This window comes from Bactrocera dorsalis, chromosome 6 (genome assembly GCF_023373825.1).
Source record: "Bactrocera dorsalis isolate Fly_Bdor chromosome 6, ASM2337382v1, whole genome shotgun sequence".
Classification (NCBI taxonomy): Eukaryota; Metazoa; Arthropoda; class Insecta; order Diptera; family Tephritidae; genus Bactrocera; species Bactrocera dorsalis.
In genome coordinates this window covers 31,140,745-31,153,800 of record NC_064308.1, presented here as the reverse complement: position 1 = coordinate 31,153,800, position 13,056 = coordinate 31,140,745, and the positions used below count along the sequence as shown (strand labels likewise).

At 34.6% G+C, this 13,056-nt stretch overlaps 1 protein-coding gene across 6 annotated transcripts in view; it reads right to left on the bottom strand.

Moving 5' to 3' along the window:
- LOC105231504 (protein pangolin, isoforms A/H/I/S) overlaps positions 1-13,056 on the bottom strand; it is a 454,601-nt gene that overhangs the window by 81,903 nt on the left and 359,642 nt on the right. The window contains exon 6 of one of the 6 annotated variants that reach the window (XR_007423211.1): positions 7,249-7,375. The exons of 4 other annotated variants lie outside the window; for them this stretch is intronic. Coding sequence is in view for 1 of the 2 variants with exons in the window: in XM_049459994.1 (XP_049315951.1) it covers positions 7,366-7,375 (10 nt within the window). In the remaining variant the exon portion in view is untranslated. Of the gene's footprint in view, positions 1-7,248; positions 7,376-13,056 lie in introns of those variants that run through there. One more of the 6 variants, XM_049459994.1, reaches the window with a different exon arrangement.

Genomic DNA, 13,056 nt, shown 5'->3' with positions numbered 1-13,056 from the left:
CAGCATTTCTTTACACCAATCCACACGAGCCTTTTTTTGAGCGATTGTCAAATTGTGCGGGATCCAACGAGAACAAACCTTTTTTACGGCCAGGTGTTCATGCAATATCGAATGTATGCTGGTGGGAGAAATGCATAGGCATGCCTCTATCTGAAGGTATGTTACATGACGGTCTTGCATTATCAGTTCACGTACGGCATCGATGTTTTCTGGCACAACGGCTGTTTTTGGACGACCTTCACGGAAATCGTCTTTGAGCGAGCATCGGCCACGATTGAATTCGTTGTAACAGTTTGTCACAGTGCTATAGGATGGTGCTTCATAGCCATACAAAGATTTTAGTTCATCGATGCACTCTTGTCGTGATAATCCACGTCGAAAGTTGTGAAAAATGATCGCACGAAAATGTTCACGAGTTAATTCCATTTTTTGGCCGAGATGAATTTTTTAATTCCTTGTAAATAAAACAATTCACGATTAAATGACAAAACATTCTGAGTGATGTTATGCTAAAAAATGTCAAACTTTCCAATGGAAATGTCAGATTGCACCTGGCAACACTTAGTGTTGCCTACGTCAGAGATATATATAGCAGCCTACGTATTTTTGTTTTTTTTTTCGAAAGTTTCTACGGAGCGCATGAAAATACGTCCGTTTAGGTTGGAAGCTCGAAATATCAATGATGGGTGCTTTGTGACATATTTTTCATATATCGCTATTTTCAAAGTAATGCAGCAATTTTTCCATCATTCTTATTGTTAGTTTATACACATAATTATTTTTCACTTTTTAGTTTGATATGCTTTAAAAGCGTGTTTTTCAGTTTTTTTAACTATATTTATTCCTTTATGCTTGGTCGCTGCTTTATTGCTTTTGGTGCGGAGTTTTCACTGGCACTGTTTATTTTGTTGTTTTTAAAGAGCTCTGTGTTCTAAATATTTTTGAAATTATATTTATTTTTGTGATTTAAGTCACTCTTTCTGTTTTTGTAATTTTGTATTTTTCGGGATACTTGTTTGGGTTTTTTTTTGTTTTTATGTTTTTGGTCCAACAGCAATTTTATGTGCCTTCTGGCAGGATAGCCAATTATTACTTGCGCGAACGCGGGGTGGTTTTTAAAAAGATGTGAATCTAATGAGTTCTGTTCAAAAACTGAACTGAATTATCTTTATTTCACTTTTATTTATACAATTGATATCTTAAGCCTAGATACAGAGTTTCATCTTATATTCTAAGAAGTGCAGACTTATGTGCGAGATGATGTGCTGTCTAATTCTACTTAAAGCGTGCCATAGTTATAGTTTATTGCCGCTTCCTTCATGGTAAAACTTCAAAATATTTAGAACATCAATTACTTAAAGTTTTTTTATTATATACGTTTTAAAATAACATTGGATATGAATTTTAAGAAGTTTTTTTATTTTGCACATATAATTATTTTCTATGGAATTAAATTTTGATACTTTAAATTTAAGTTATTGTATTGCACATACAAGTATAATTCTTTTACGAAGGTACCTACATAAGAATGTACATATGCCCCTCAATATGCCATTTGTAAAAAAACATACATCCGCGGAAAAGACACTGACGCAGCATCATTGACCAATAAAATTCGAGCAAGCTATGCATACTTTCCTAGTATTTAATATTACAACGAAATCAAATCTATTTATAAGAAAAGCGCGAGTTAAGACACACAACCGAATTGTACAACGCAGTATTTTTCCAATGCAGTTAAGTCATACAACCGTTCCATTAGTCGTTAGAATGTTAAGTCGCTGATAGCTAATAATAAAGAACGCTCTCTACTGGACCTAAAAATAAATTTGTTTGTATCTTATTTAAATGCAAAGTTTAATTCGCGCGTTCCGCTAGACAGTGCGTTCATAACTCTGTCGTTTTGTTTTTAAGTGCGCCTATTTCAACCACAATTCGTTTTCATTCGTTTCTCCTCAAATGCTCCGGAATAACAATGCAAATTTTAAACAAAATTAACAAAAAAAAGGTTCAATAAAACTAAAATGAAGAATAGCCTAGTATTTGTATGTTGCCCAGAAATTGAAGAATGTTCTGATGTTTACTTAAAAAAAAACATTCAACGTGGCAATGAACTCTCAAAATTTATTTCATTCACTTATTTTGTCTTCTATATATGGTATTAAAACATGAAATTGCTATTTATACCAGGTTGTTTAATAAGTTTTGTCGCTTGACAAGAAAAACACAATTTTATTATTCAAAATACTCTTTATTATTCAGTATAATCTCCCTGAACTTTAATACACTTGCTCTAACGGTCCTCCAATCTGTGGATCCCATCCGTAAAGAGAGAATCCGGAAGGTCTGTAAAGTACGTTTCAACAGCAGTTATGACCTCTTCATTTGATGAAAAACGCTTGCCACGCATATATTTTTAAAGTTTTGGAAACAAATAAAAGTCGCTGGGGCCAAATCTTGTGATTACGGTGGATGCTCCAATAATTCGAACTTTGATTCATGAATTTTAGCCATTGTCAAAATGCTCTTGTGACACGGTGCATTGTCCTGATTTTTTTCTTCTGCAAACCGGGTTTTTTTCAAGAATTTATATCTTCGACTGGTTCAAAAGGTTACGACAATACTAAGAATTATTTGTTTTACCAGTTTGCAAGTAATCCACAAACAAAATTCCTTTCGCATCCCAAAAAACTAATGTCATATCCTTCTTGACCGATTTTCGGACATGAACTCGTTTCGAAGCCGAACAACAAGGTTCACACCACTCTTTGGCTTTTGTTTTGATTTGGAATCATGATGATAGACCCAAGTCACATTCGAATGTGTTTTTATTCCATTGTTAGGGAATGCGCAGAGCTTTCCAAAACGTTTAAATTCAGAAACTCATCTTTCTACTGTTCCAATTGTAGATGACCAATCATTATACACTTTAAACATTCGTTTGTGAATTTCTTTTTGTGCTACAACTTCCAAAATAAGAATTTTCATCACTGCACGATATTAAATGTTTTCCATTGTAAAAAAATACTGTGACACGGCGACACTAAATGGCTTGTAAACAAAGAATTAATTGACAGATTGAAATGAAACTTCACATACGCCTTTTCTTATCGAACAACAAAACTTGTTGAACAACCTGGTTTGAAGTTCTGTATCCTGCCACATAATTATTTTATATTTTTACTTAATATTTAATTTTACAGTTTTTCGATTTAGCCCATTTTATACATATATCCAACACTATGAAGATGCAGGCCAATCAAAAAATCGTAGTACTTGAAAACAGCATAAGTCAATTTTGAATAATAAAGCACGGCAAAAGTGTCAACATAGCCGCGAGGTGTCGATGCATACAAACTTTGTGAACTTCGCGGTGATGTCCACAATACAGCGTTTGCTCGCATGTACGAGTATGTGAGCTAAAATTTATAGTTATTTATCGGCAAGTTGTAATTTGCTTTTTTCATGTTTTCTTAGACCTACATTTTTTGCTTCGTTTTCTTGACTGGAAGCAGCAGAATAATCTACGTGTGTTTCATGTGGGGAGAATATTTCGGCTAAATAATCCGAAAAACGCTTTTTTGAATTATTTCTGGCCCAACCATTAGCACATATTTTAATAGGACATACATGAGTTTCTTGTGTTTGCAGTCGTTTACAGCTTTTCCAAAGAGAGTGGTTCGAATTTCTTCCATTGTTTAGGGACCGAAGATGTTTTGCAAAACTTTCGTTTTTAAACATCTCAATTTTCCGATTAAGATCTTTAGAAACTTTATTTAAAATAGATTTATGAGCTGGGCAACGAGTTTGATGCCACTTACGTCGTGTCTTTCTCTTTAATTATTTATTATTTCCATTATATCGTTGGGATATTGAGAGTTTACAGAAAATTTCCTTAATTCCGGTGTACTTTCCCAAGTTGCGTGTTGCATACTCGTACTTGTTGTAAAGTGTAAAATTTCAGATTGCAAACTGGTCTGTATTTAGTATAGTCATATTTACTTTCACAATGGCTAGATGAGTTAGCGCCCCCCCCCTCAACACACGTCCCTGGACGATAACTCATGACATCAACACGATCCACACATGAAGACCACACATGAAGACCACACACGAATACATCACATATGAAGACAAAGCAAATGGCAATACCATACCGCTATCCCGTTATGCAGCGTACTCGCCACTCAGCAGCCCTTAAAAAGATCAGCAGTAACGAGCAACGGCCCTTTTTTGCGATTCCCGTTCGTGGCGACAAGTCTTTCTTCTCCGGCGGTCTACAAGTGCGAAGCGAGTGACGACAACAACGTTTTTTATACAAGTGAACCCTTTTTAAATAAAAGCGCATAAAAGTGTTTTCGGATTTCCACGCGCAAGTGTATAAAAGTGTTTTCCGAGTTCCACGCACAAGCGTTCAAAAGTGTTTTCAAATTTTCATACATACGATCAAAGTGCGTGCGGATAATTTCCTAACCCCACATATATACGTTCAAAAGTGTTTTCCAATTTTCAATATATACATCAAAAGTGTGGTCGCTGCTAAGTTCTCATTTTCACATACATACATCAAAGTGGTCGCTGCTAAATTCTCATTTTCATATACATACGTTCAAAGTGCGTGCGGATCATTTCCTAATCCCATATATATACGTTCAAAAGTGTTTTCCAATTTTCAATATATACATCAAAAGTGTGGTCGCTGCTAAATTCTCATTTTCACATACATACATCCAAAGTGGTCGCTGCTAAAATTGCTCATTGGCATATACATACGTTCAAAACAAAGGTGTCGGAGTAATTGGACATCTGGAAGAAGCTACGAAAACAAGTGAGTAAACACACAACATTCCATGATATTTCTGAAGTATTAAAGATGACGGTTTTATTATATATTGAATAAATTGGAGAATGAGCATGTATATCTCCGCGATTTTAACTCTATTTTATCCACCAACCTTGTTGCTTTAAGTTTTAAGGACTTTCTTATTATTGTGGACATATTGAGTCGTTTTTTTACACTTGAAACCATAAAGTTCTATACAATTTTGGTGGAGAGTGCTAAATATCTAACTCATTTTCACTTCAATAATTATTGTAAGACAGTAAGCAAAACTTCAATGCCTGTCACTTTCCCTTTAAAGAATGCACTGTTACATCTTACATTTATTTAGTTACTCGTATTTGCAATACCACCACTTCAATTCAATATACTTTATCCGTATTGTGGTCGGTCGCACTAAACGAATAATACAATGCTGTTATATTCACTGGAACTTTAGGGGAAGTTGTATCCAGTTTGTTGGTTCACTAGTAAAATCGTTAATTAATAAGAGCAAATTGTTTATGTCAAAGACGGTCCTAAAATAACACATTTTCCTGTATTATGAAAAACAAAAACTTTTTAAGGACACTTTCCATCACTAACTAGCGAGATGTGAGTGAATTAATTAAAAAAAACGAGAAAACACGTTAACTTCGGTTGCCCGAAGCTAGTATACCCTTAGCAAATACCATACAAGAACGATATTTTGATCAGTTTGTACGAAAGCGAACAATATGTCCAAAAATGTGGATATCGGCCACATCTTGATTTGTGTCGGTTTAGAAGGTTTTTAAAATTTTTTGCAGGGTTTATGTATAATAGTACAAACATACTTATATACATATATATATTTATGTACAGCGGAATATGAAATTTACTTAAAAGGTATTACTAATTCAACACAGCTATACAAGCTTCTCAAACCAATCCTTTTTGAGGGGTTGAAAATTAAACATCAGCAATAACAATTGAGCAAAGAAATTGTGGGAATGTAAAACTAAAAACTCGAAAATAACGAAATAAAAAAGTGAAGTGAGAAGTACAAAAACATAATAATAACCTAAAGCCTAGACACCGAAAGAGCACCATATATTTTACCAAAGAATCGCAAAACCATAATTTCTTAAAGTACATTACAACTTGATATGTAAGCTATGAGGTGAATCTGACTCTTTTTCTGAAGCACTTGGTAAATATGTATGTTAGTTTCCATGATTAACTTAATGGGGACCCATTTCAAAATGTGAAATGATTAAGAATTTTCCTAGATCTGGAACTTTTTGAAACTCTCAATTACTTTGGAACGACGAGCATTGGTGGTGCATAAGATTTAAAAACCCGATGTGGCACTGTACATATGTACTTGAACTATATCTCACAAAACCCCAAAGCTAAATAAACCAAACTTGCTCAGGACACATTTTTCACCTCTTCCTCAGTTAGTGAGAAAATTGGTGAAATCGGATTATAACCAGACCCTCTCTCATATAACGGTTACGTTCAAAACTACTAAAAGGGCGATAAATATTAAAATCCCTAATTATAATATTTTCTAACTTTTAGTTGATTTTAAGCGCATCTATTGGTGTATAAGGAAGATATGTTTATAAAATGCATGACGAATCTTTTCCAATAACAGTGTAGCCTTCATTTTCTTCTTTACACCGTACGTAGACACCGTTTAGGCGGTTATAGCCAAGTAAACAACAACGTGATAGTCATTTCTTCTTTTCGCTATTCAAAGTGTAGCCAGGTGATTTTCCACCTCATCTCTCCAAAGGAGTGGAGGTCTTCCTCTTCCTCTGCTTCCACCGCTGGGTACTGAATCGAAAACCACCAAAGATGGAGCGCAGCCGTCATTTCTTGAATATGTATATTACTACGTCAATGTCGCCGTATATCTCGTACAGCTCATCGTTTCATCGCCATTATCAGTGCGCATAGGACCATAAATCTTCTACGAAACCTTTCCCTCGAATACCCCTAAGTCCGACTCATTAGATGACGTCATTGTCCATGCCTCCACCCCATACAGCAAAATATAAGTGATGAATGACTTGTAGAGTTTGATCTTTGTTCGTCTAGAGAGAACTTTTCTTTCAAACTTATCTTTATTATTTATTATATTCAAAAATGGATACAGTCTTTTATTTTGGTTCTGAAATAAACTGATAAATTTCTGGCTTATATTTCTGTTACTTTATATTTTTTCAAAATAGCAAAATTATTAATAAGCCAGGATTACGATTTGAGGGCATGCACCTGGAATGTTCGGTCTCCTAATTGGGAAGGTGCCTTTGCACAGCTGGTTGATGTCCTCTTAAAAATAAAGGCTTACATCACCGCCGTCCAACAAACGCGATGGACGGGACAAGGACTGAGGCGAGTAAGTCCTTGTGGCATTTACTGTAGTGGCAATATTAATGAGTGCAAGTTCAGCCTCCACGAGGAAACATCCGCAAATGGGTTGAGGCTGATCGACTTCGCCGGGGCCCGAAATATGGTTATCTGTAGTAAAAGTAAAAGACACTCCAGCTGTCTTCTTACGTACAGCTGCAAAAAATGTAAAATTGTAAAATTATATTTCATAAACTACTAGTCTAAGAAAAATGTAAAATTTTAATTGGTTAACAAAAAAAAAAATGTCAAATATTATTATTTAAACAAATAGATCGTAAAAAAATATCTATAATGTAGCACGAACATTTTTCTTTGACTTCACAAAATTTCATCGATTTATCTTTAGTAGTTTATGAGAAAATAATTTTACAATTTTATAGTCCACTAAATTTCAACCTTCAATAACTTAAAAAAAAATAGAAATTTGACGAAATATTTATATCATGGGATATGCGTCTTATCCCTTTCCTAATGAATTGCTATTTTTCAAAATCGCCTTTATGCCGCGATTTGGTATCCTCGCAAAACTAATGCGGCTGTGTAAGTTGATGTTGTGCAATACCAGAAGCTCTGTCAGTATCGGGAAGGACCTCTCTGAAACGTTCGATACCAAACGAGGATTCAGACAAGGCGACTCTCTTTCGTGTGACTTCTTCAATCAACTTCTGGAGAAAACTATTCGAGCAGCTGAACTAAACAGAGAAGAAACAATATTCCATACGAGTTTACAGCTGCTGGCGCATTTCGAACCATCATCAACACCAAAAACCACGTCGGCCTCAAAATCGAAACGAATATCTCTTGCCAACAGGTACTACTTCGGACTAAGTAGGTAATTAGGAACTAAAGTCCTATCTCGAACAAAAACCAAACTCTATAAGTCACTCATTATTCCCGCACTCTATATTCTGCACTATAACAACATCTGATGAGTCGACGTTGCGAGTTTTTCAAAGAAAAGTTCTGCGAAAGATTTATGGTGCCTTGCGCGTTGGCCAAAGCGAATATCGCACTCGATGTAACGATGAGCTGTATGAGATATACGAAGACATTGACATAGTTCAGCGAATTAAAAGACAGCGGCTACGCTGGCTACATAGGTGATGTTGTCCGAATGGACGAAAGCACTCCGGCTCTGAAAGTATTCGAGGCAGTACCCGCCGTGGGAAGGAAGAGCACCACTCCGTTGGAATGACTAGGTGGAGAAGAACCTGGATGCGCTTGGAGTCTCCAAATGGCGCCAGCTTGCGAAAAGAAGAAACGACTGGCGTGGTGTTGTTAACTCAGTTATAACCGCGTAAGCGGTGTTTACGTCAATAAGGAAGAAGAAGAAGTGTTTAGCTTATATTCCTATTTGACAGTGCGTAAAGGAGATAAAACGGAATATAACCATGCCTACTTCCCATATAAAACAATTTTAAATTTCATTTGATTCTTAACCCAAATACAACTAAAATTGTTCAAGGCTCTAGGGCAGTGGTTCCCAAACTTATTTTGTCTACCGCCCACTTTAAGAATAAATATTTTTTTAGCGCCCCCCTTTTTTCACCTATTTAAAAGTCTATATAACTTCAAATCAATTATTGTGACCTATATACTCATATGTATATTAACGGAGAATTATAAACGAAACTTTTACTATAACCAGCAACTTGAAACCTGAGCGCAGTAGGTAACATACAACGGCGCAACTTTATAGTATTAAAACAGGGAATCTTTTATTAAAAATAAAACTAAAATAACCGATCCATATATAAAAACTAATGTGAAGGATGAATCTGATGCTGTTTAATAAGTTTGTTAATATCAGGTTCCAATTTACTCAAGAACAGTAGCAAGTGCCACGTTCGGTAACAAGCAAATGATTTCTATTTTTAGTAAGCAGTGTTGTCACAGCACTAAATCCATGTTCACACAAATATGACGATGGGAATGCTATCAAGAATCGTTGAACGATTGACCACAATCCAAGGTACAATTGCAAGATCGGTTTTTGTAGCCAAAATTCTTGGTAACCATTTTTAAACTTGATTTTTATTTCCTCGTTTGTTGTCAATTCTATAAGTTTATCTTCCAGCTGAGGATCCAACACCCAGTTTGGTATTTCCAAGTTCAAAATGTCCTGGTATCGTTCGGTAAAATCAATGTGGAGGTTTTCCAAATGTTGGCAGTAGGCAAACAATCCGTCATTACTGCATGATACTGATAAATTCGGAAAATTGTGAAACTCACGTCTGCCCAGATTCTTTTTGTGTAGAAGCAGTTTGGCTGCGAAAGAAGACACGAAGTTTTTTGTTTTAATCAAACTTAGTTTATCGCCTTGCAGTTGGAGATTCAACGACATGATTTATACAGGTCTGTCTTGTAAGCTATATAATTCTTTGATGTTATGAGCTTGTCTTGAAATTCTGTGTCTTTAGTTTCCAAGAACTCTTTAACAGACTCAAACAGGTTGTAGAATCGAGTCAGACAATTGCCTCTTCATAGCCAACGAACTTCAGTATGAAACAACAAACGATTGAAATCCTCGTAATTAGTAACGCAAAGCTGATGAAATAATCTATCATTCAAAGAGCTGTTGTGGATTTTATTGACTGCTTTGATGACATATTGCAGTGATTGAAATAGTTTTTCACTTAAGTTTCTAGCAACTAAATGTTGTCTATGAATAACGCAATGTATACCAAGGACATCTGGAATTTTATTTTTTAAGTTCGCTATTAACCCTTTATGGTATCCTATCATAGCCGGAGCGCCATCCGTAGCAATTGAAATAATATTTTTCAAAGGAATCTCTTTCTCATCGCAAAACTTTTCCAATACTCGTATATTGAATATGGTTTCACCTTTTGTATCGGTCTAGCCGAGCAAATAATAGTTCTTCACATATTTTCTCATCTTTAATAAACCTCACGTAAGACAACAACAATGCTTCATTAGTTGGTAAAGTGGACTCATCGAGCTGAATTGAGAATTGGCTTGTCCTCAGGTGATCGCACAATGATTCTTCAATGTTTTCAGCCATTTCATCCATTCGTCTTTGCACAGAATTATTACTCAAAGGAATTTTTCGGATAATATCTGCGGCTGGTTTATGAAGCACGGTAGTTATAACTTCATTTATTGCTGGCAATATTAACTCTTCTCCGATGTTATGTCGTTTGCCTTTTTGAGCAATTAACAAAGAGATATTGTACGAAGGTCGAAGTCCGTCGTCATCTTGCTTAGCAGCCGCCGAAAATAGTTTTGCTACACTTGGCTGAGTATTATGCTTCTTCTCTAGGTCTTGAAAATATGCTACATTTTTTTCTCTCTTATCTGAATGCACTTTTATTCAAATGATCTTGCAGTCTTGACGGCTTCATTGCTTCATTCGAAAATGTTTTTAGACATAGAAGACACAAAGGCGAGGATGGGTTTGTGGGATTTTCAATGAATCCGAATTCAATGTATTCGGCACAGTATTGCCGTCTCTTCTTTTTTACTTCCGACATTGTTTTGCTTGAGAAAGACGTTTAACTTCGCGAGTAATGTAAAGGAGGCGTAAGTAATGCTCATCTATTGCGCGCAAAATCACAAATGAATATAAAATAAATATTACATTGTTTATATAGGAATGCTTAAGCACAATTATTACATAGTTGTCCAAAAATATGAATTCTTATTTTTCCTAGAAATACATTTGTAAAAAAGGATCTTTATCTTATGATTATATCGAGCCTTTACCGCCATTTTAGCGTAAGCGACAAAAACCAAATTTTAAAGGAGAAGGTTTTTTTTAAATACTTTTAACCATTAATGTGGTAGTAATTTAAAATTTCTCATACATTAATGCTTTTCAGACATTTGCATATATAATTGAAAAAAAAAATAAAATTAATAAGTATTTATGCTATTTATGGCGCTTACATTATTTTTGCTGTTCCAATCTAAGGTTATTTTGGCGTTTACGATAAAAATATCTATTAAAGTAACTATGTCTAAGGAACTGTATTTGGTAAATAAATACGTATTTTTGAAGGTTTTTAATGAAATAGTCATAATTATAACAGAAAAATATATTTATTTATATAAAATATTTGAAATATTTGTTAAACTTATGCTGTGTACATATATACAAAATAAAGTTTTTCTTTAACTTAACACCACGTATTATTCCATCATAGTTGTTAAACAAAATATTATGTGTAAATGAAACATATTTATATTAAAAACTCGTAATCAGATGTACTAGGTACTTATATAAAATGAAGTAATTTGTTTTTAATGCTCCTTATCAGAATCATCATCATCCGTTTCAGCTAAAGCATCGCGTATGGTTCCATCATGCCTCATATTTAAATATTCTTGATGGTATCTGCTTGGTATTATATTTTTGTTGCATAGCTCTTGCAAATCTTTGTATTTAGCAGCTGAAATTTTGAGCTTTTCAACGTATAAAGATGTGGGTCCTTTTTGGACAGTAGCTCTGTTTGCTCTCGATCTGATGATGGAATCCATATTAATTTCGTAATTGTCACTATCTATTCTATTTAAATCTAACAATAGGATTGTTTTTATTAAATTGAACAACCCTTAATAATTTAAAATTAATTTTTAATTTAGCTGGTAATAAAGCATGTGAAAAGGACTTCCAATCCATGAAGTCTTCATACTTTAAAACATTTACAATGTAGCTTTTAGGATTATATCTAGCATTAGTAATAATAGTTGGCCACTCAGAAGGAGCCCATACTGTTTTATTACGAACAAAACTTTCAACAGTGCTGTGAATAGAGTCCACAGGCATCATGGTGTGCCCAGGTAAAAGATAAGTTATCTTTACTTGTGTAATTTTTATTGCGGTTTTCAAGAAATGAATTAACATTGATATCATCGCATGGTTTCGATTTTGCCCAGCACAGCTATCAGAATATAAATTAACAACGCTATGGGTACCGTTTTGCTCTAACATATTCAAATACTTAAAAAGAACTGTAACTATTTCATTACATCCCCTTTTCCCTTGGGATTCGCCCCAAACGTAACAATATCCATCCCTTGTGCCGCTTTCATATATACTTTCATTATAGAATGCATATTTTCTCGAGTAATATAAAGTCACACTTTTGCCATGTGGAGTATTGAGGACTTTTTCTAAATCAAAGCTCACGCATAAGGAGTTTGAGTCATCTAATTTGCTAATTTTTTGGTCTTCTAAAAACAATTGCTTACATTTTGAAAATTCTTCAGGTAAATATACTTTAGTGCTTTTATTGCGGCAATAGTGGGATGGAACAGCAGGAACATCTCAATGAACAATTTTAACTGTGCCACTTTTACTTCATCAGATTTATTATGAGGACGAAGATTTTTCTTGCCTGCGCGAGTGATATTCAGAGTATTATTGTCGCTTGCACGACATGAAATTGTGCGCAAGGCACTTAAGATAAAAACCCTAGGTGTCGCTTACGTTAAGGTTTTAAAAATGTATGTATTTACGATAATTTTAGCACTTGCTTTAACTTTATAACGGTTTCTTTTTGGAGATAAACATCAACAGGGATAGGTCCGTTACGTCTTAAATTACTAGTTTCTATAAAAAACTCATTTTCGAAAAAATTGTCGCTTACGATAATATGGCGGTATTGGCTCGATATTATGATAGCAAATGCCCACATACAGATTTGGCAATGGCAATAGCAATACGTTTGACAGTTAGTATTCTATAAATTCTATCCTGTAGAAATGCCCCGTTATGAAACGGAGCGACCGATTGACATGATTTTCATTTTTTCTATATTCAATAAATTAGGACAGATATATGAACTACGCGGAGAGAAATATAGAACCGA